General features: G+C 43.5%; 2 protein-coding genes across 4 annotated transcripts in view; both read right to left on the bottom strand.

Annotated features, from left to right (window-relative positions):
• Positions 1 to 24,828, bottom strand: part of LOC121006072 (zinc finger protein 287-like) — a 519,245-nt gene that overhangs the window by 250,575 nt on the left and 243,842 nt on the right. The window lies entirely within an intron of this gene.
• LOC121006073 (oocyte zinc finger protein XlCOF7.1-like) overlaps positions 1 to 24,828 on the bottom strand; it is a 53,629-nt gene that overhangs the window by 8,865 nt on the left and 19,936 nt on the right. Inside the window, exons 2-3 of one of the 3 annotated variants that reach the window (XM_040438968.1) lie at positions 10,222 to 10,364; positions 277 to 415 (exon numbers count right to left, since the gene is read on the bottom strand). In XM_040438968.1, coding sequence (XP_040294902.1) covers positions 277 to 354 — 78 coding nt within the window. In that variant the 5' untranslated portion in view covers positions 355 to 415; positions 10,222 to 10,364. Of the gene's footprint in view, positions 1 to 276; positions 416 to 10,221; positions 10,365 to 22,685; positions 22,710 to 24,828 lie in introns of those variants that run through there. The other 2 variants (XM_040438969.1, XM_040438967.1) reach the window with 2 other exon arrangements.

Here is a 24,828-nt window from a genome sequence, read left to right as displayed (position 1 = left end):
TGCATGAAAAACTGCCAGAAAAAGCTGTGTGTGACTGAAGGTCTTCCTGGAAGCAGCAGCATACAAGACCTGCAGACCCTGGAGCTGGTAGTTTACTCATCATGTTTGACTGATGTAACAAGAGTGACGAGAATGGGGAGAATAACAGTGTCCTAGACATGGCACACAGGGCTCTAGTAACATACATAAAAGTCACATGACTAGAACATTCCCAGAATCCCTCACAAGGGCAGGCATGATCCTGCTGTAGTAATATAGATTTCCAGAACCTCTCACCTCTCCAGTCAGTAAATAGATGATCTCCAGCGTGAGATTCAGTATTTTCTCAGACATGTGATTCCTGTCCTTGTCCATCGTCAGGAACTATGACTGGAATTCATGGGAAGCCATATGTGGAGATGAACCAATCTCAGTCCTACAACACAAGTAAAACAGATGAATCTCTACTCCTTCCATTTACTATGATAGTAAATGCTGCAATTAATGCTATATCCACAGGGGGTGGAAATGCTGCAGATTTTCTGACAGCATTTTAACAAATCTCACTGACACATTCTCAAGTGATGTAGATTTAAAGGGTGGCACAACGCTGCAGAATGGTCGCCAATAACTTCTGTGCAGCTAATCTGCAGTGTTCTATGGTAACAGCAAAGTAGCTGTAGAAAGTGACCGCCCCAGAATCTGCCCACGGCGTGCGGTGCGGATTTTAAGTATCAGCAGCATGTCAATTTAGGTGAGAGGTATCTGCCACAGATTTAACACTATGCAGTGCAGAAGGTGAAGTCTGTGGCAAATTTACAGCGTTTCTGCAACAAAATCTAAAGCAAGATTTACCCAATCTGGTGGAGATTTTGCCCAGATCTGCAGTGGAATCTCCCCCTAAGGGTTCATGCAGATGACCATGATTGGCCCCGGGAACACAGTCCGTGTGTCTGCCAGATCTCTGGGGCCGACCGCGGCTCCCTTGACCAAAACTAACTGTATCATAGTGTTTTATGATCAGTCAGTTCTGATCGCGGATCCCTTGTACTGAACTCGCCGTTCCCAGGCTGATGTGTGCCTGAGCCCTTAATCTGCAGCATGTTAATTCTTTCTGTGGATTTTCGCTTTTATTGTCACCACTTGCAGTGTATAGCGTGATATCCATGTAATTTACATTCGCATGTGAAACCTGCATTTTGCAGCAAATTGGCTGTGGAAATTGGGCCAGACTCCAAGATGGATTTTCCCATGTTGTCATGCCCTAAAGGGACATTCACACAACTGTATTTTCAGTCCGCATCCGATCTGCATTTTTTGTTGATTGGATGCGGACCCATTCATTTCAATGGAGCCAAAAAAAGATGTGGACAGCAAATAGTGTGCAGTCCACATCTTTCTCGGCCCCACTGAAAAGAATGGCTCCCCAGCCCCACAGAAAATATGGCATATATCCTATCCTTGTCCGCAAAATGCAGAGAGCACATGGCCATATCCGTGTTTTCCGGTACGATATGGTCATGTGAATGACCCCTAAGTTCCACTTCTACGAACTACAGTATGGGACATGATAACTGCTAGATTATAACATTTGACTGGACGATCAATTGGTAGAAACAAGATGTTGCTATACGTCTGTCAGAAAAAATCATCAGAAATAGTTGAGCTCTGTACAGTTTTGTGGTCACATTAGGGTACATTCACACAAGCGTTAGAAATCCGTCAGGCTGTTCCTCTCCCACCGTATCTGGCATTGCATGCATCGGTTTTTCTCCAGCCAACCTTTATGCCGGATCAGGCCGCGGGATCTCCTAATGCTAGTGTGAACCTGGCGTCACTCTGCAGTTCTATCCTGGAAATAGAGATGCATGAATCAATTCTTACAAATCGATTTGTTCCTCAGAGTTCTTGAGCAACGAGGGCTCCCCCTTCCACTTGATTGACAGGGCTTGACATCTTGCTCTTAGGTCCTAAAAAGTGGCGCAAGTGAAGAGGCTCTGCTACTGTAGCAGCAACTGTGCCACTACCCAGAAGTATTGTTTTTCTCTCTGCCTTCCAGTTCACATAACCACATGAGGGACAAGTTGTACTTTCTATATTGCATAGCCATATGATGTATCAGGAAGCTGGAAAAAATACTATTCCACCATTGTTCTACCAGTTTGTATTTAAGACATTCACAGGATGGTGAAAATGTTCATTTTTTTCTGCAGGTGAGTATGACTACAGCAATACCAAAGTTATATGGTTTTTGTTTCCTTAGAGTCGCTGTACTATTAATTTCATTTAATAGAGAATGGTGTAACTAGCACATTTCTACATCACTTAGGTCTCACTTCCAAATAATTTGCAGTCCACTGTCTGTTGTGAGGCAAGATCCATCCTGAGTAAGGGCTCTTTCACACGAGCGGATGCCGTGCGTGGAATTCGCTGCGTGAAAGAATGCCAAACCCCGCTCCCGACAGCAGACACGGAGCATTAACATGATTGATAATGCTCCATGCCTCTCTGATCTTTTTACTACAAATTCACAGTGAGATAAAGTTGTCACCGTGATTTTGTAGTAAAAAGATCACAGAGAGGCACGGAGCATTATCAATCATGTTAACCCCTTAACGCAAAAAGCCGTGCATGTACGGCGGGGGATGCATTGGCAGAATGCATTCCACCGTACATACACGGCGGGTTGATCGGGTGGGCACCGAAGCGGTGCGCGCGCGATCACTGCAGGAGCCCGGCAGTCCCTGGTAGCCGGACCCCTGCTGTATCCGCCGGCAACGCTGTAAAAGCCGATGCCGGCGGATTAACCCCTTCTATGCCGCGGTCCACGCTGACCGCGACATAGAAGGGGTTTGTGTCGGGTGAGGGAGCGCATCGAGTCCCCGCGCTGCTGTGGCGGGGACCTGATGCGTGACAAGGCAGCCTGATGCCATGCAGAGGCTGCCCACAGTCTGGGTCTCCTAGGCAACCTGGTAGTGTATTACTCTGTGTATCGCCGCGTCCATAACAACCTTCTCTATAAAAATATCACATGAAAACCCCTCAGGTGAACACTGTAAAAAAAAAAAAAAATTTAATAAAAATTTTGTCACTTTACATCACAAAAAGTGTAATCGCAAGCGATCAAACAGTCATAAGCACCCCAAAATAGTACCAATCAAACCGTTATCTGATACTGAAAAAAATGAGCCCGTACATAAGACAGTCGCCCAAAAAATAAAAAAAACGATGGCTTTCAGAATATGGAGACACTAAAAAATCATATTTTTTTTCAAAAATGCTTTATTATGTAAAACTGAAACAAACAACAAAAAAAAGTTATATTTGGTATTGTCACGTCCGTAACAACCTGCTCTATAAAAATAGCTCATGATCTAACCTGTCAAATGAACGTTGTAAATAACAAAAATAAAAACAGTGCCAAAACAGCTATTTTTTTGTTACCTTTCCTTTCAAAAAGTGTAATATAGAGCAAACAAAAATTATCTGTACCCTAAAATAGAACCAACAAAACTGCCAGCTTATCCCATAGTTTCCAAAATGATTAAAATGGAAAATCTGCCCAAAAAAAGTTCTGAAATTTCATATCCATTTTCAATTAATTCTTGCGGAACACCTAAAGGGTTAACAAAGTTAGTAAAAATCTGTTTTGAATACCTTGAGGGGTGTAGTTTCTAAAATGGGGTCACTTTTTTGGAGTTTCTACTCTAGGGGTCCATCAGGGTGGCTTCGAATGGGACATGTGGCATTCCTTTCCTTCTGCGCCCTGCCGTGTGGCCATACAGCAGTTTACGACCACATATGGGGTGTTTCTGTAAACTACAGAATCAGGGCAAAAAATATTGAGTTTTGTTTGGCTGTTAACCTTTGCTTTGTTAGGGGGAAAAAAATGATTAAAATGGAAAATCTGCCAAAAAAGTGAAATTCTGAAATTTCATCTCCATTTTCCATTAATTCTTGTGGAACACCTAAAGGGTTAACAACGTTTGTAAAATCTGTTTTGAATACCTGCAGGGGTGTAGTTTCTAAAATGGGGTCATTTTTGGGTGGCTTCTATTATGTAAACCTTACAAAGTGACTTCAGACCTGAACTGGTCCTTAAAAAGTGGGTTTTGGAAATGTTCTGAAAAATTTCAAGATTTGCTTCTAAACTTATAAGCCTTCTAACGTCCCCAAAAAATAAAATGGCATTCACAAAATGATCCAAACATGAAGTAGACATATGGGGAATGTAAAGTAATAACTATTATATGAAGTATCACTATCTGTTTTAAAAGCAGAGAAATGAAAATTTGGAAAGTTGCGAATTTTTCCAAATTGTTGGTAAATTTTTGTATTTTTTTTATAAATAAAAATGAAATATTTTGATTCAAATTTACCACTGTCATGAAGTACGATATGTAACGAGAAAACAGTCTCAGAATGGCCTGGATAAGTAAATGCGTTTTAAAGTTATTACCACATAAAGTGACACATGTCAGATTTGCAAAAATCTGTCTGGTCCTTAAGGTGAAAAATGACCCGGTCCTTAAGGGGTTAATGCTCCGTGTCTCTGCTGTCTGGAACGGGGCTTGGCATTCTTTCACGCAGCGGATTCCACGGATGGCATCCGCTCGTGTAAAAGAGCCCTAACAGAGAGACAGAAGATAGTTCACAGGAAGTGGGGGGGTGTCAGAGCTACCTGAGATCCTGAGCCTGATAAAAGAACTGCTTCTACACTGCTTCTGAATTTACAGGGCCCTACTGTGTGTCTGTAAGTCTAATCCCCCCTTTTCCCCAGCACCTCCCCAATGGCACTGACAGGAGGGTATCCCCACCCCTTGAACAGGAAACAACTGGAGCTCCAGATTAGTAACGCTCCAACGGGTGTGGACCCGATGTGCCACTTACCAGTTTGACTTTGGGCCAAACTTGGGAGCAGAATCTAAGTGTTCCCCTGCTTTTCACCCTTTATTCCGCTCCAAGATACAGAAGCTGGTCTTAGCTGCAGGGGAGACACCAGGTCGCTACCGCAAGAGTGGTCCCGGTCAAGTGGCAGCTGGCCGAGCAGGCAAGCACTGGGGATACAGGCAGGTGGAGCGAGCTGTCACTGGATGGAAGGGGCGCAGCAGCAGAGTCAGATGAAGCAGAGCTGAGTTAGTGATTTAGCAGAGCTGGAGCTGTTAGAACAGCAGAGCTGAATAGCTCAGGTGCAGCAGGTGTAACAAGCTGAACAGGAGGGGGGGGGGGGGAAGGGGAGGGGAGGAAAAACACAGGTGGGAAAGTGGGAAATAGTGGGAAACAAAAACCACTCGAATTCATACAGTTCCCACTCAAAATATGACTCCCCATCACACAATGGTTAAAATATACAGTTAAAACCTAGAGGAAAGAACTGGAAACCATGCAAAGTTAACATTGCAATATAGATGCGCTATTCAGCTTAATAACATCTAAAATACATGCATTAGCGTCAGATTATAGACAAAATAAACGCTTAGTGTGCGTTTGGTCAATTTGATCGATTTGCAGATAGCAGGCGGGGGCTTTGAGGGTATTGCCAGCGGACATGAGTTTATAACTAGTAATCCCAATTACTACCCAGTGCGGTCACGAACACGCAGCATGGATACTTTCCAAGAAACTCTGGAAAGGGAACGTACAGATATTCACTTTAGTAACATAAGTTGTCCCAACAAATATAAACCCCATAATCTTAACATCAAACAACGTAATGCCCTGAAACAGCTAAGCGAACGTTCTAACCTTATTATTAAAATGGAAGATAAGGGTGGTTTGGTGGTAATTATGGAGAAAGTTGCTTATAGTCAACAAATGTGTGATATGTTATCTGATGAATCCACCTACAGGAGATTGGATGAGAACCCTTTACCTAAGTTTTATAAAAATTATATGTCTCTTGTAGACAAAGGTAAAGACAGGGGTTTTTTCAGAGTTAAGGAACATGATTTCCTGTGCGTGGCTTCACCAGTAACACCTACTATACATGCACTTCCCAAGATTCATAAAAACCTAAACCCACCTCCACTACGACCCATAGTCACTGGCATTGGGTCCCTTACGGAGCGGATGGGGGAGCGTCTCGATTCGCTCCTGCAGCCCCTTGTTAGGAGACTCCCTGGGTATATCAGGGTCACGTCAGATATATTGAGGACATTTTATAATAATGAATGGTGCAAAGAATATTCCTGGCTTACACTGGATGTAGTTTCGCTTTACCCCTCTATTCACCACCACGTGGCCATTTAGGCTCTTGAGTACCACCTCCATAGATACACCAGTTATACATATGATTTTGTTGATTATGTCTCTGAGATTACTTCTTTCCTCATGACACACAATTTTGTATTCAATAGGAATTTTTCTTACAGATTAAAGGTGTGTCTATGGGGGCTAAGTACTCACCTTCCCTTGCGATGGCATATTGGGAGGAGCGTTACATTTTCTCTGCTGACAATCCTTTTGATGCGGCTGTGGTCTGGTATGGCAGATACATCGACGATTTGCAGTTCATTTGGCACGCCGATGTGTCTGCCATACCAGATTATGTCCAGTATGTTAATAATAATCCTTATTGTCTCAAGTTCACATACCACTCTGACCCTCTTACCATTTCCTTCCTCGATCTTCGACTTACAGGTGTACAGGGTTCAGACATTTGTACCAGAAAATTCCATAAAGAGACATCGGGTAATACTATTCTTAAGGCCTCTAGTCACCATCCTTTACATACCATTAAGGCGATCCTGGTTGGTGAGTTTATCCGCGCACCTCGGAACTGCAGTACAGAAGCCTATTTTTCTTCCAAATGCATGACCATTTGGAGCCGTCTTAAATCTAGGGGTTGTTCTAATTGGATGCTACAGAGAGCCCTTAATATTGCCAGTGACAAAGAAAGGGCCGATTTACTGTTTAATAAGACCACCAAGATCAAAGGCTACACTAAACAAGATAATACTGTCAGTTACAACCATCATAAAATAATAAATAAAAAAAAAATAAAAAAACAGAAAACATTGAGGACAAAGAGACTGACAAACCCACATTAGTGTTGACATACAGTCGCCAATTTGGTGATCAAAAGAGGTCTCCCAATTCTCTATGATGATAATATTCTGTTTGACACTTTGAAACATGGATGCCGAATAGTTCCTAGGAGATCTAAGGTTTTGGCCAATATTCTGTCCCCGTCCTTCTTTACCCGTGCTCCCATTATACATAAAGATACCTGACTTAAATTTATCGGATTTGCTAGATGTGGTGGTCACCCCTGTAAAACTTGTAAATTTGTGATGCAGACTACTGAGTTCAGTAATTCCACTAATTCTAAAACTTTTTCCATCAAAAACTATACCAACTGTAACACATGTGGTGTTATTTATGTCATTAAAGGGAGTCATGTTTTTGATGACTACGGGGTTGGGAACCCTATCCGCAGCAGAAAAAAGCAGAACAGCCACAAAGTTTGGTACAAAATTAAAGGGAGTCTGTCATCAGCATTTCACTTTTTTAACCCTTCCCATAGCTCCCTAGCATGCTTACAGTTAATAAAAACGTTACCTCTGGCATCAATCCTGGACTTATAAAACCATCAAAAACTATCTTTATAACATATGCAAATGAGGGCTCGCAAGTGCCCAGGGGCGGCGTTACCCTCGTAGGTGCCCTGCTAGCTCAGTCTTTTCATTGCTTCCCCCCGCCCCTTCCTACCCTCCGCCCATCCTTTCCCTCTGACCGCCTATCTACCAACTTGTTATTCCGCTGAGATCCCGCGTCTGCGCACTCATTCCTTTGACTGGCGCATGCGCACTGCGATGCCCATGCCTTGTATGGCATCACAGTAACTATTGCGCATGCGCCGGCTGACGACGCGAAAACACAACAAAGGAGGCGGTCCATCGGCGCATGCGCATTAATTACTGTGATGCCGTACAAGGAATGGGCATCGCAGTGCGCATGCGCCGGCCAAAGGAATGAGTGCGCAGACGCAGGATCTCAGCGGAATAACAAGTTGGTAGATAGGCGGTCAGAGGGAAAGGATGGGCGGAGGGTAGGAAGGGGCGGGGGGAAGCAATGAAAAGGCTGAGCTAGCAGGGCACCTACGAGGGTAACGCCGCCCCTGGGCACTTGCGAGCCCTCATTTGCATATGTTATAAAGATAGTTTTTGATGGTTTTATAAGTCCAGGATTGATGCCAGAGGTAACGTTTTTATTAACTGTAAGCATGCTAGGGAGTTGTGGGAAGGGTTAAAAAAGTGAAATGTTGATGACAGACTCCCTTTAAATGCACCGCATGTGATCTGATGTATGTGGGAAGCACTAGCCGTCAATTTAAAATAAGATTTCGCGAACACCTTAATTATATCACAAACCCACGTGCAACTAATATATCAAATGTAGCCAATCATTTCATAATGTCACATAATCGAGACACAGATGGCTTATGTACATTTGTTATTGAAAGAGTTTCGCCTCCTCCCAGGGGGGAAGGGGGGTGACATTAAAAAGAAAATTTTATTACGCAAAGCTTTCTGGATTTTTAGCCTTAATACCAGAATCCCCCATGGATTAAATCTCAGAAAAGAATTAATGCATTTTTATTGATGCTATGGAATTTACATATATACTTACAAATAGCTGTATATTTATAGTTGATTATATTGATGTATTGAGATACAGTGATACACTGTTGCTGTCAGTTTTGTGGTGGGGTTTGGACGTATTTATTTTATATTCTATATTTTATGTGAGAATTTTTTCTCCTTCTGTCCCCCTACTTTAGTGTTTTCTTCCCTCTTTTATGTCTAGTAGGTCTTTACTGGTTCTCATGCACACTGTGCGTTTATTTTGTCTATAATCTGACGCTAATGCATGTATTTTAGATGTTATTAATCTAAATAGCGCATCTATATTGCAGTGTTAACTTTGCATGGTTTCCAGTTCTTTCCTCTAGGTTTTAACTGTATGTTTTAACCATTGTGTGATGGCGAGTCATATTTTGAGTGGGAGCTCTTTGGATTCGATTTTTACAAGGGTGCTCGAATCCAGTCAGTCATCAGATCATAGGTAAGAACCAGCTGGTTCGAAACCTGTCGATCTGACCGGAGGTGCTGGGAGGTTTGTCCATTGTACCCTAGTCACAATGTCTTTTATGGAATAAAGAGGATGCAATTTTCCTATCTACTACGTGCTGGAAGTTTTTTTCTTTGAAGATTACTACACAGAGTTGGCCTTAGCTTTTACTCTGCCTGAGGGATATTTGGTGAACTGGAATTTTTTTAGTTTATAGTCTTTCTCAAGCAGTGTGAACATAGCATAATATTGTGCCTTAAATAGTGTGTGTTGTGGGAGTCCCTGTCACCAAGAATAGTTAAACATTTTACACGTATCCATAATATCTATATTGCAATATCATATATCTTATAAGAAGACAGTATTCTAATATATACAGAACACATAAATTCATACACTTACATTGAGTGTGCGGCATTCCTGTGAGGTCCTGCGCTGTACATAAAAAGTGTAGGCGCCAAATCCCGGCGTGTCCCTGTTCCAGCTGCGCATGCGCCATGCCCTTGCACATGTCGCGCAACAGCCAATAGAAAAAAGAGGTCACGGGTATTGCCGACATCAGCTGTTGTCAGGGGGAGGAAGCGATCTCCAAGGTAACGGAGACGCTCCTCACCCGAGGCATCCAGCCAAGAAGAACTTTACCCAGCAGCCGTCATGAACTGAAGAGACATAAATAAACCAGATCGCTCCCTAATTCCAGTGACTAGATAATATTGGATTATAAATTATTATATTGCATATGGCTTATCAGACACTCAATATGGGCAACCACATCGGGGGAGATGACATTAGCCGTTTATAGATAGGTAAATGGCTCAAGGTTGCTAATATACACACAGGGGGAACACAGTCGGCTAGTGTCGACGTTGAAGTGGCTACTAGTCATGTCATGAGTCCCCACAAGATCATGGTCAGCATTTGGTTGACCATTGGTCCTTTATAGGAGTACCGCGGTGACCATTTACCCCTCTCCCCCTTTATATATAGTGTGGACAGCCCATTGGACTGGGCACAGCCACACTACATCCAATTATGGGGTAAAAACGGGGTTACGTATATATAAAATCCCCGGATGGGTCATTTGAATGACAATCCAGTCCCCAGGGTTAAAATCCGTGAACCCCAATCATGCAAACCAGCCCCCTAGGCCAACCTAAAGAAATAACTCACCCCTAGTGTGTCCATAGCGGGCGCTGGCCATTTCAATTGGGAATAATTGAGGGATCGGTTCATGGTAGTCCGAATAGGTGCATTTGGAGGAGTGGACAAGCCAGGAAGAGTGTTAAAAAAATGGACCTTACAGTAAATGCTGCCTGTGGAGAAAAAAGGTAAATCAGTGATGTACAAGTCTTAAAATCAATCACAACAAACCAGTTGTTAGGTACTATACTAATGTTATAAAACTATGTAGTTTTTCTAAATAGTAAGAGTTCAGTAGAAAACGGAGTGGGGGGAAAAAATCACGTTAGATGAAAATACTCAAATTAAAATTATTATTCAAGGGTGTTCAGCCTGTGAATCCATTTCAGTTCAAGTTTCTTGAGGAGGGTCTCCCGATCACCTCCCCTCCGAGGTAATGAAACCCCATCAATTATCTGGAATCTCAGTTGAGAGATATTATGTCCAAATCTGGAAAAATGTTCAGAGACAGGGAGTTCCATAATAGATTTTCGGATCTTCGATTTATGTTGCGCGAGTCTCTTTTTAATTTCTTGTGTGGTCTCACCCACATATAAGAGTCCACAAGGGCATCGTAGGATGTAGATAACGTATGATGAATTACATGTATAGAAATCTTTGATGTAGTACCTGTATGGGGGTGTACAAATGAATTGCCCCTAATCATGCTGCTGCAATGGCAGCAGCCCAAACATGGGAAGCAACCCATTTTTTTAGGGTGCGACCGAGGAGTCTGCATGAACCAATTTGTCCCTTATGTTCATACCCTTACTGTATGAGAGAAGTGGAGGATTTTGAAACTCTGGCACGCCAGGGAAAGCTTGGGTTAATAATCCCCAGTTCTTCTTAATAATAGTCGCAACCTTATTGCTAAGGGGGGAATATTTAGAGACAAATGGAATTCTACAGGTGTCTCTTTTGTCCCTGTCATTCTTAATTAGCGTTTGTCTAGTGGTGCTTTGGACACTGTCTTGGTGTCTCGTAACTAATTGTGGAGGGTAGCCTCTTTTAGTAAACTTCCGGTTCATTTCCTGTAGTCTATTCTGGACATTTTGTTCTTCACTGACTCAAAAATGGACTTTAAGGTAGTGATTTAATCATCGCACGTGGATGTAAACTATTGAATTGAAGGATATTGTTCCTATCAGTAGTTTTTGTATAATGATCAGTATGTAGGGCATTGTCTTGTATATAGACCATTGTGTCCAGAAACTGTATTTTTTTTTTTTTTAGAGGAATAGACCCTAGTGAATTTTAGTTCCCGGTGAATGTTGTTGAGGTAGTCATTGAATTCATGAAGCTGTGTCAGTGTACCTGTCCATATAAAGAAAATGTCATCAATGTATCTCATCCAGCCCCTTACAAATTTCAAGAAGCTGGATGGATACACGTACATGTCTTCAAAAAATGCCATATAGATGTTTGCATATGACAGGGCCACATTTAACCCCATAGCGGTCCCCCGACACTAGATATAAAATTCATCTTTGAATAGGAAATAATTGCAGGTAAGAATAATCTCAAGGAGTGACAGGATAAACTGTACTCTCTGAGATGTAGTTAGAGTTATTGACTCTATGTTGGACTGCCTCCAGGCCTTTATCATGTTCTATATTAATGTAAAAAACAAATAAAAACGCCAAACTAGAGACCGAAAGATTAATTGCCAAAGAGAGTAAAACTAACCCTAAAATGTTCTTCAATTATATAAATGTACTATGTTACTATGTAATGTATAGGCTAACTACATCAAAAGAGACCAGTAGGTTGCCCTCAGTGTACTCGAGTTTTTCAAGTTTTAATAAGAAATGTGAGGTGTCTTTGACAAAGGAGGTGGCTATAGTTGCAAATTCTTGATGAATTTTATCAAGAAACACGGCTATCGGGGAAAAGATAGAATCCATACCAGATACTAACAGACGTTCTTGTGGATTATCCCTGTCTTTATGAATTTTTGGCAGGGTATATAGAACCGGAGTGATTGGATCTGTCACAATAATGTAGTCATGGAGGGGGCCATCTATTATATCATCGGCATACACGTCATCAACCAATAATTTGATCCTGTGCATATATTCAAATTTTGGATCATGGTTGATCAGGCGGTATACCGATGTGTAAATAAATAAAGTTGCCCAAGCAGCAAGAGATAATGGATACCACTCGCCAGCTACCACATTAATGGATATGTGCAGGAAGAAGCGGTAGCGTATTATAATTTTGGGTATCTGGAGTCGGAGTCGGCAAAAAATGAACCAACTCAGACTCCTACTAGATTTAAATTGGAATAAAAATTTAAAAAGCAAGTTTAAATGTCCCAATTCACAAAAAGTTATAATTAATTACCGTATTTTTCGCCCTATAAGACGCACCTGCCCATAAGACGCACTTAGGTTTTTGAGGAGGAAAATAAGAAAAAAAATATTTTTAACCAAAAGGTGTGCTTTTGGTGGGTTTTGAACTAATGGTGGTCTGTGGATGACACTATTATGGGGGATCTGTGGATGGCACTGTTATGGGGGCATCTGTGGATGGCACTGTTATGAGGGCATCTGTGGATGGCACTGTTATGGGGGCATATGTGGGTGGCACTGTTATGGGGGATCACTGTGGGGGCATCTGTGGATGACACATATATAGCATCTTATCTTATGTGTCATCCACATATCCCCCCCATAACAGTGTCCCTGTGTAGTGAATGGGGGCCGGCATCTGCTTCTGTAATGGCAGCGGGGCCCGGTGCCTGATTCATTCATAAAGTGGGCGGAGCAGGCGCGTGACGTAGTGAGCTACGCTACGAGCGCCCACCCGGCCTCCTGACTGCCAAGAAGTTAGTAGTAAGTAGTACAGCGCTAGATTTAAGATGATTGGAATACTGTGAAAAATCGAATATGGATGGTTTCTGTTGAAAAGGGAGCGTACTACTTTCCCATCCACTTCTACCCAAAGACTGGTGTCCTTGGAGAGTAAATCCGGGGAGGCCATGTTTGCTGTGCACAACTGTCTTGGCTGCTCCAGTATCAATCAAAAACGGGACTACTTCTTTATCATCCAGAGTGAGGGATATCATTGGGCCAGACTGATACTGGATTTCCTGTTTCCTAATCTTGATCTAACCCCCCCCCCCCCCCCTCACCTGTCTTTGTGTTTTCCTTATGACAAAAAAAACAGGACGAGGAGTACCACACACAGCACAACACTCTCTCTTCTGGGATCTGGGTCCCACAGACTCTGCAGGCCCATCTCCCAGGACCATTATAGGGTGGCAGACTTACTTTTTCCTCACTTCAATGAGGCGTTTGACATCAGGGCTAAAGCAATGCCAAAGGAACACTACCTATGGTTGGAACCACTGAACCACCCAATGCTGCTTGATGTTACTCTGCATTTTGGCTTACAGAAGTATCCAACTTTTCCTATCGTGGAATTAATAGACTGGAAAACAGGACTTCTCATCTTCCATGGGAGTGTCTTATAACTAGGGGATGGGCACAAGGGCTGTCGTTGTCTGTAACGTCCACCCCTATCCTTCTCCCTCTGCTCTGAGTCATCTAAGTCCACCCCTTTCAGTTGGACGCTGTGGTCCTCCTTTTGTCCGTCAGTAGTGTGCCAGCTGTCCATAAGAACAGAGCTCTGATGTGAAGCACAACACTTAACATGTAACACGTAACTTCAAACATTGAAACAAACAGATCTGACAATACAGACATGAACACACAAAGGGCCCATAAGAAACTTTCATTGACTTCAATTAAAAAAAATGTACAGCTAAATCAATTTGGCACCAATAAAAAAACAAAAATCTTCTAAGGAAAATAAAATAAAATCCTCAATGCGCATATTATTTAAAAAACAAATATCGTACTCCATACGCATTCACATTTTCATGTACTCATTTTCACAAACAGCTCATAACCACGCCCTTATACATAAAATATGAATTGCATTCACAGCTCTGCTAAAAACATCCATCAGTCTTCACACATTTTCGACTCAACTACAACTCAAAGCCACACCCATTCACATTTCACTGAATCATTTATGTCTTCCAACCCAGCCACAAAGTTTTCTTTGTTTCATCCCAAAACTTGCAGCACAGACAAACACAGCTTTCCTGGAAACAGATAGCCACACCACACCCAGAATTGCTGATGTTCTATGTCGCTGTTGTGTTGCGTTTTCCAATGTCTTCTGGTCTTCACTCTGTGATTAATCAAATCTTATAAGAAGACAATATACATGTTATAATCATACAGTAATTTTGTTAAAAGCTGGATTCCCACATTACACTGTTTGGGAAAGAAGAAAGAAAAATATTGAACAATTCTTCGTCTAGTATAATATATTACACATCACTTACTCTGCATGATTCCCTATTTAAACACACACATATTATTAGGGTAACAAAACTTAACCAGTTCATTTCTGAACATTTAACACAAGAGTCTTTCTGATTGCAGACACTGTGGCACTTTCTTTCTTGCTAGTGCCATCAATTAACATCCTGACACTGCTCTGTTTTCTCACTCATCAGAACCCCCCCCCCTCAACATCACAGGAGTTCTGATGCCCACAGTCTGTAAGCACTAACTTCACAGATTCTTACTGATTTTCATCCCTGTTGTCAGCCAGGCGACCTGCTCTCCGGGGCCACACTTTCTCTAACATTCTTTTTCACATTTTAACTTTCAATTCTCCATTAATATCACATCCTATAATCTCCCTCTTCCCTCGATACTAGCTAGGGGCTGTATTTTCTCCTTCTTCATAATACTGGGACTGACCCATTTCAACAGTAGTATTTCAGACTGACGCACACAAAACAGAGGAGTAAAGAGGCACCTTTAACCCTTTCCTCCACAGACAAAGGATTCACCCTCCCACTGGTTGGCTCAGATCTGACTATCACGTCTGACTAGTCAGCTGGGACTCCCCGCATGTCTCAGGCGGCTCCAGACGCGCCTTCCTGGGTTCAGGTCAGGTGGAGAATATCTCTGCAGTCTTCCCTTATCTAAGGGTCATACGGTTCCACGCGTCTCCCTGCCAGGTGAGCCGGAGTTTACTTTGTCCCACACCTCGGCGCTACAGCGCCCCCTTCCAAACCAGGAGGTTACTGTCCCCTCCCTTTGTCTGTGGTCTTACTGTCCATGCTCAATTCACTCCTCGGACCATACTGACACACATAAACACATATACACACCAGAGTGATCTATCAATTCAGATTATGGTTCTATGGACCCCAGGCTTTCAGCATATTAGCCGACTACTATACTTACATGGGTACCACCTCACAGCAGACTAAGCCAACATGAAGTGACGAACTAAATGGCAGAAAGGCGGGTAAGAGTATTCTTACCGTTCTATTAAAGCCGGCCATCTCCTCTCTGCCGTTCGTCAAGTCCTGGGGCCTCTTGTGTGTCGGCTGTTGATGCTCCCTTCGCCTTGGGGTCCCATCTGGGGTGCCATCTGTTAAAGTATCCCTAAATTAGAGCATTTGAGATACACTCTGGTGCTCCAAATCAATGTACCCCCAGGGGGTTAATATCCACGTGTGGTTGAGAGACTGGACACTGACACAGAAGCTGGTCAAAGCAATCTCTAATTTATTATAGAAAGTAAGTGGTATATGTATCTTCAGAAAAGGGCAGTACTTTCTGAGGCCCAGGCATTATTTCATTGGCTCAAAAGGAAGAAGAGATAAGAGAGAGGAGATAGCACCCTGGCATCTGCGCACTGGGCACTACTTTGGAATGTGAACTAATGTAAACATCTGGTTATCGTCGCCATTTTGTAATGGCGTTTATCCTAACAATAATACTGCATACGTCATATGTGACACTTCAAGGGGGTGTTTCTCTATAGGCCGTGTATAATATATACATATCATCAAGTCATATGATTGGCTTATGCATTCCTCCACAATCTATACACCTGTACAAAGATGAGAAAACAGACACTTCTCACAGCACAGCTCTTTGCCCCCCCCCCCCCCCCCCCTCTCTTCTCCAGTCTTGAAACAAAGAGGGGGCTGGGAGGCACTTGAAGAAGAAAAAGTTAACTCATTACAGTCCTAGAGATACAAAATATAGAATAAAATTCACACATCTTTAACAATACTTTAACAATACCCACAAGTTAGATATGATTACCGTATACTACAGTGAGTGGGGCCCGGTGTAGTAGAATACAGTGACTGCACCGGGCCCAGCTGCCATTACAGAAACAGATGCTGACCCCCAGCCCCTCCTCCCTCTCAGGCTATTCACCCCCATAAGACGCACTGCTATTTTTCCCCCACTTTTGAGAAAAATACAGTACTTCTATACTGTAAGAATAAAGGCCAATGCATGCAGTGCGTCACGTTACTGCAAAACGAACACGTTAAGTGACCATGAAGAAGCATGCTTTTCATATGCTTCACTATATGGCACGCAACGCACAGTTAAGGAGCGGCAATACTTAAAGTTTCCATTGTGTTGTGTTCCGCTGTTACAGGAAACGCAACGCCCATGGTTAACCTAGCCTCTGACTGATAACTGATTAGGTAAATATGTTTTTTGCAGGACTAGAGACACTTGTATAACTGAAGGGAACGGGTAGTTCAAGACTGAAGTTCAAGACTGAAGCTGTAAACCATTTGAAAAACTGCTGTCATTCAGCTAAGGCTATAAAAACTTGTAAACTCAGATTGTTAGCTTAAACTTTAAAACATGACTATAGGATTCTACTAGGGAAATCATGTTTTAAAATAAATTCCCCTTCCTGGATCCTCCCACTGCTCTCAGAAGATCAGCACACAAAGGAGAAGGCAGCGGCTTCCTAGCCAGTAGTTCTGTGGTAATGACATGTATGTTGCCTTTCTTTCCTTCAAGGAATTCAAGGAATGTATGAAATACATTTGCATATTAAATACAGAGGAGTCGGAAGTACCAAAAACTGAGGAGTCGGAGTCGGACCATTTATCTACCGACTCCACAGCCCTGGTGACGTCATTAGCCAGTCACTGACAGCCGGAGAGGGCGTGTGTGGGGGCGCGGCTACCAGTGACGTGCTAGTAGTGCCATGTTGAAGGCAGCTAGTCAGCGCGTCACTAGGTGAAGGGGCGGTTACTCCAACAGGAGTGTGCGCATCCCATGGGGCATGGAGGAGACTTAGAATAGCCGGCTATACAGGCGGCGACAAACCTTATAGAGAGACCAGAGAGATGGTATTGACAAAGTGCGATATATTTAATGATGCATTGATGGTGCTAAGTTGGAGGCAGCCAATCAGCGCATCGCTAAGTGAAGGGGCGGTTACTCCAGCAGGAGTATACGCTTTCATAGAGCATAGAAAAAACTTGGGGTCGCTGGCTATACTTCATAGACAACGGCGAACCCAAATAGTGGGACTAAAGAGATAATAATCCCAAACTGTGCTATATGTAAAACACAGATACGGTAAGTATGGCAATTAAATGAAACAGCCAAAACTCAACTGTTCATTAAGTCAGTTTGGGCAGGGGGTATTCAACTTATATATCCACCAGGTCTCCCTCTGGAGGATACGTTTGTCCCAGTCCCCTCCACCTAGGGCATTGTTGGCGAACCTATGGCAGGGGTGCCAGAGGCGGCACTCGGAGCCCTCTCTGTGGGCACCCGCATCCTTGAAAAAGTCTTTGGTGTACTAATATGCCTTTGATTTTTCCTGTCCTTCATCAGCGCAGTGCGTACTATGAATGGCACAGGCAGTGCATTGAATGTAGGCAGGCTATTATAGCTAAATGATACATGGAAAATAAATAATAAAGGGAACACAAAAATAACACATCCTAGATCTGAATTAATTAAATATTCTTCTGAAATACTTTGTTCTTTACATAGTTGAATGTGCTGACAACAAAATCACACAAATATAAAAAAATGGAAATCAAATTTTTCAACCCATGGAGGTCTGGATTTGGAGTCACACTCAAAATTAAAGTGGAAAAACACACTACAGGCTGATCCAACTTTGATGTAATGTCCTTAAAACAAGTCAAAATGAGTCTCAGTAGTGTGTGTGGCCTCCACGTGCCTGTATGACCTCCCTACAACGCCTGTGCATGCTCCTGATGCGGTGGCGGACGGTCTCCTGAGGGATCTCCTCCCAGACCTGGACTAAAGCATCTGCCAACTCCTGGACAGTCTGTGGTACAACGTGACGTTGGTGGATAGAGCGAGACATGATGTCCCAGATGTGCTCAATTGGATTCAGGTCTGGGGAACGGGCAGGCCAGTCCATAGCATCAATGCCTTCATCTTGCAGGAACTGCTGACACACTCCAGCCACATGAGGTCTAGCATTGTCTTGCATTAGGAGGAACCCAGGGCCAACCGCACCAGCATATGGTCTCACAAGGGGTCTGAGGATCTCATCTCGGTACCTAATGGCAGTCAGGCTACCTCTGGTGAGCCCATGGAGGGCTGTGCGGCCCTCCAAAGAAATGCCACCCCACACCATTACTGACCCAATGCCAAACCGGTCATGCTGGAGGATGTTGCAGGCAGCAGAACGTTCTCCACGGCGTCTCAAGACTCTGTCACGTCTGTCACATGTGCTCAGTGTGAACCTGCTTTCATCTGTGAAGAGCACAGGGCGCCAGTGGCAAATTTGCCAATCTTGGTGTTCTCTGCAAATGCCAAACGTCCTGCACGGTGTTGGGCTGTAAGCACAACCCCCACCTGTGGACGTCGGGCCCTCATATCACCCTCATGGAGTCTGTTTCTGACCGTTTGAGCAGACACATGCACATTTGTGGCCTGCTGGAGGTCATTTTGCAGGGCTATGGCAGTGCTCCTCCTGTTCCCCCTTGCACAAAGGCGGAGGTAGCGGTCCTGCTGCTGGGTTGTTGCCCTCCTACGGCCTCCTCCACGTCTCCTGATGTACTGGCCTGTCTCCTGGTAGCGCCTCCATGCTCTGGACACTACGCTGATAGACACAGCGAACCTTCTTGCCACAGCTCGCATTGATGTGCCATCCTGGATAAGCTGCACTACCTGAGCCACTTGTGTGGGTTGTAGACTCCATCTCATGCTACCACTAGAGTGAAAGCACCGTCAGCATTCAAAAGTGACCAAAACATCAGCCAGGAAGCATAGGAACTGAGAAGTGGACTATGGTCACCACCTGCAGAACCACTCCTTTATTGGGGGTGTCTTGCTAATTGCCTATAATTTCCACCTGTTGTCTATCCCATTTGCACAACAGCATGTGAAATTGATTGTCACTCAGTGTTGCTTTCTAAGTGGACAGTTTGATTTCACAGAAGTGTGATTGACTTGGAGTTACATTGTGTTGTTTAAGTGTTCCCTTTATTTTTTTGAGCAGTGTACTATATTGCTATTCAGGTTAAATTGCTGGCTTGGCACTTGGCGATAAATAAGTGGGCTTTGGGTTTCAGTTTGGGCACTCGGTCTCTAAAAGGTTTACCATCACTGCCTCTGGTGATTACTTCAATGCCCTTAAATTTAAGGACACTCGTCAGACCATGGTGGCATTCGTTCACGTGTCTTGCCACAGATGTGTCCCTTTTGTTCCGGACATCGTTCCAGTGTTCCCCAATGCGGCGGCGAAACTCTCTTTTCGTTTTGCCAACGTATTGGGCACTGCAGTCACAAGTGATCAGGTACACCACTCCTGACGTCCGACAGTTGATAAAGCTAGTTATGTGATTATTGTACCCGTTGTCACGATTAGCGAATGATTTGCCAGTTTGTACATAGTTGCAAAAACTGCAACTGCCACATCTATAGCAGCCCCTCACAGGACCACCCAGCCAAGTTTTGTGGCTGGATGTCCCGGCGAAGTGGCTATGCACCAGACGGTCTCTCAAATTCCTGCCCCTCCTGTAAGTAATGGAGGGGTAGGACTTAAGGGCATCACCCAAATCAGGGTCCATTAGGAGGGTCTCCCAATGCTTAGAGATAATGCTGCGGACTTGACCAGCCGCCGTGTCAAATGTACCAATCACTCTCATGGTGTTCGTGGTCTTCCTCTCTGGGTGATTGGTAGCATGGAGCAAGTCTGTACGTTCCTGAGCTAACGCTTTCTGAAGCGCATTACGCAGAACCTTGTCTGGGTAGCCCCGTTCACGGAACCTTCTGCGTAGGTCACCTGCCTGGTTGATAAATTCTGCATTATTCGAGCAATTGCGTCTAAGGCGCAAATACTGCCCTGTGGGGATTCCCCGTTTCAGGGGACCTGGGTGGTTACTCTCCCATTTCAACAGGGAATTGGTAGATGTTGGTTTGCGATGGATACAAGTCTCAATTTGCCCTGATGAGCCCTTATGGATTAAGATGTCTAAAAATGGCAGGTGATCTTTCTCAATAACTGATGTAAATCTCAGGTTTATCAAGTTCTTGTTGAGATCAGCCACGAACTCCTGGAATGACCGTTCTGGCCCGCTCCAGATGACAAAAATGTCATCTATGAAGCGTGACCACAATACTACATTGGTGAGACCCGTCATCGGGGGATCACCAAACACCATGGTTTCTTCCCACCAGCCCAGGAGCAGATTTGCGTACGATGGCGCACAGGAACTGCCCATCGCGGTGCCCCTGAGCTGGTGGAAGTACGTGCCATTGAAAAGGAAACAGTTACGTGTTAATACGAACCGAAGGAGTTCAATAACAAGATCATTGTGGCTCAAGAACTGTTGACCCTTTGCCCTCAAAAAGTGACTGATGGCCGAAATACCTGCTTCATGGGGTATTGAGGAGTAAAGGGCCTCTACGTCAATTGATGCGAGGAACCAATTATCCTCAATTGAGATGCCCTCAAGTTTGGTCAGAAGGTCACCAGTGTCTCTGATATATGAAGGGAGACTTTCAACAAATGGTCTCAGCAGTTGATCTATGTAGATCCTACAGTTCTGTGAGAGACTGCCTACCCCAGACACAATGGGGCGCCCCTTCAGGGGTGACACCCCCTTGTGTATCTTGGGTAGGCAGTAAAATGTTGCCATCACTGGGTGTAGGGGATCCAGGTAGTCAAATTCGTTCTGACTGATAAGATGATTAAGTTTCGCTTTCAACAGGATCTCACGAAGTTCTGCTCTGTATTGTTTGGTGGGGTCCATAGGGATGGATTCGTAGTTATTCCTATCTTTCAGAATAGTGAGACACATAGAGCGGTATGCAGAGGTGTCCATCACTACCACGTTGCCCCCTTTATCGGATGGCTTGACAGTGATGGACACCTCTTTTTCCAGATCACTGATGGCCCTCCTCTCTTCTCGGCTACAATTATGCCTAAAGGGAGATGGTTCAAGCATGGTTATGTCAGCGATCGTGTGTTTAAGAAACACATCTATGCAGGAGATATCCCCCTGTGGTGGCATTCTACAACTTTTATTCTTCAATTCCGTGAAAAGGCCAAACCCTTTGCTGGATGGTAGCTCGGATTCGAGGTTATAGAGGGTTTTCACGTCCTCCAGGATCTCCACCGGGATGCCCAGTTCGCGGCTTTCCTTTTTTTTGTTGGATTTTAAAATGTTTGTGCCATCTCAATCTGCACGCAAACAGGTGGAGATCTTTAATCCAATTGAATGTTTCAAAGTTGGAGGTGGGGACAAATGATACTCCACGGCCGAGTAGTGTAATTTCGGCAGTGGATAGGGGTCTAAATGATAAATTGATAACCTGGTTATTCGTGACAGATGTTGTTATGTTGTCGACCCTTGTGTATTCCGACTGCGGAGGGGGTAGTGGGATTGGGGTATTGTGTTACTTCGTTCACATGGTTGTAACCATACTACTGTGGTTTCCTATGGTGACTGTTTATGTTTGGTAATTGTGTTGTTTGTGACACGTTTGTGGTGTGCACACTTTTTGGCATTTTGTATTATGTCCGTAATTTTTATCCGAGTATTTATTAAACGTTAAGTCTTATAATACGCTACCTCTTCTTCCTGCAGGTATACCGATGTGTCACTAATTTGGTGTTTGATTTCTTCTTCATATTTATCTGTATCCATAATGACAATGGCTCCCCCCTTGTCTGCCGGTTTCATGGTAATGTCACTCCTACAGATTAACTGTTTAAGTGCCTCTCTTTCCATTTTTGTGAGATTAGACCTATATCTAAATTGAGGAGATTGTTTCTTAAGTTTCTCAATGTCATCCTGCCCTAGAGATATGTAGGCTTCTATCATGTTGTTGTTATGTGGGGGATAAAAATTACTTTTTCTTTTTTTTTTTTGAGAGGTTTAGACTTTTGAGTGTAGTATCACTATTAATGATTGGAGTTCTTTTTATTGAACCTTCTGGTGTGCAATCAGCAAAGTGTGCTTTGAGTCTCAGTCGTCTAAAGAAGGCAAATAAGTCTATGTCATAGTCAAACCATTCTATCTGTGTAGTTGGACAAAAGGATAGCCCTTTGTTTAAGAGAGGTAATTCTAAATCAGAAAAGGTGTGTGAGGATATATTTACCACTAATGTGTTCATCTCTGTTTGTTGTGTGAGGAGTCCTTCTGTGTTCATTTGTCCAATCCAGTTCAAGCCTATTGGTGGCTTCTTCGATCTGGTATTCATGGTGTTTCCTCCATCGTTTATGTTTGCGTCCTCCCCTCCTTTGTCTCTGTCTTTTCCGCTTGTCTGATGTATTCCCTGTCTTTGTCCTAAAAAAGGGGCGACATCACTTAGATCTTCAGAGGATTCTGTTGCTGTAATGTCTGTATCCGTTCTACTATAGGGTCATCCGGACCTTGACTTGGTTCTTTTTGGTGGGTTACTCTGTCGTCCTGTGGGTGTTTTTTTGTAAATGTCCCCTTTGGTATAATCATCCATATCCCTATGCCATTTCTGCCGTTTTGTAGTCTCAATATTAGTGCGATATTTACTGAGATCTGTACCCAGTTTTTCTTGCAAAGCTATGGCATCAGCCCTGGGTAATAGTGTTCCAATCTGGGTCTCAAGATCGTCAATATATTTCTTATTGTCCTGTATCTCCAATTGCAAGTACTCCATGTTGAGCAACATAACACGGCTAATGTCATCTCCCCTGATTTGGTTGCCCATATTGGGTGTCTGATAAGCCATATGCAATATAATAATTTATAATCCAATATTATCTAGTCACTGGAATTAGGGAGCGATCTGGTTTATTTATGTCTCTTCGGTTCATGACGGCTGCTGGGTAAAGTTCTTCTTGGCTGGATGCCTCGGGTGAGGAGCATACCTGCAGGCTACCCTCCACTAGACAAACGCTAATTAAGAATGACAGGGACAAAAGAGACACCTGTAGAATTCCATTTGTCTCTAAATATTCCCCCCTTAGAAATGAGGTTGCGACTATTATTAAGAAGAACTGGGGATTTTTAACCCAAGCTTTCCCGGGCTTGCCAGAGTTTCAAAATCCTCCACTTCTCTCATACAGGAAGGGTACGAACATAAGGGACAAATTGGTTCATGCAGACTCTACTCCAAGACCACGGTCGCGCTCTAAAAAAACTGGTTGCTTCCCATGTTTGGGCTGCTGCTATTGCAGCAGCATGATTAGGGGCAATTCATTTGTACACCCCCATACAGGTACTACATCAAAGATTTCTATACATGTAATTCGTCATACGTTATCTACATCCTATGATGCCCTTGTGGACTTTTATATGTGGGTGAGACCACACAAGAAATTAAAAAGACTCGCGCAACATAAATCGAAGATCCGAAAATCTATTATGGAACTCCCTGTCTCTGAACATTTTTCTAGATTTGGACATAATATCTCTCAACAGAGTTTCCAGATAATTGATGGGGTTTCATTACCTCGGAGGGGAGGTGATCGGGAGACCCTCCTCAAGAAACTTGAACTGATATGGATTCATAGACTGAACACCCTTGAACCAAAAGGACTTAATAGGGATTTCAACTTGAGTATTTTCATCTAACGTGATTTTTTCCCCCACTCCGTTTTCTACTGAACTCTTACTATTTAGATAAACTACATAGTTTTATAACATAAGTATAGTGCTCAACAACTGGTTTGTTGTGATTGATTTTAAGTCTTGTACATCACTGATTTACCTTTTTTCTCCACAGGCAGCATTTACTGTAAAGGTCCATTTTTTTAACACTCTTCCTGGCTTGTCCACTCCTCCAAATGCACCTATTTGGACTACCATGAACCGATCCCTCAATTATTCCCATTTGAAATGGCCAGCAACCGCTATGGACACACTAGGGGTGAATTATTTCTTTAGGTTGGCCTAGGGGGCTGGTTTGCATGATTGGGGATCACAGATTTTAACCCTGGGGACTGGATTGTCATTCAAATGACCTGTCCGGGGATTTTATATATACGTAACCCCGTTTTTACCCCATGATTGGATGTAGTGTGGCCGTGCCCAGTCCAGTGGGCTGTTCACACTATATATAAAGGGGAGGTCTGAATGGTCACCGCGGTACTCCTATAAAGGACCAATGGTCTACCAAATGCTGACCATGATCTTGTGGGGACTTGACATGACTAGTAGCCGCTTCAACGTCGACACTAGCCGATTGTGTTCCCCCTGTGTGTATATTAGCAACCTTGAGCCATTTACCTATCTATAAACGGCTAATGTCATCTCCCCCGATG

Source organism: Bufo bufo, chromosome 6 (genome assembly GCF_905171765.1).
Source record: "Bufo bufo chromosome 6, aBufBuf1.1, whole genome shotgun sequence".
In the NCBI taxonomy this organism is placed as follows: domain Eukaryota; kingdom Metazoa; phylum Chordata; class Amphibia; order Anura; family Bufonidae; genus Bufo; species Bufo bufo.
Note: the sequence above shows the minus strand (reverse complement) of the source record. Positions and strands in the feature narration are given on the sequence as shown.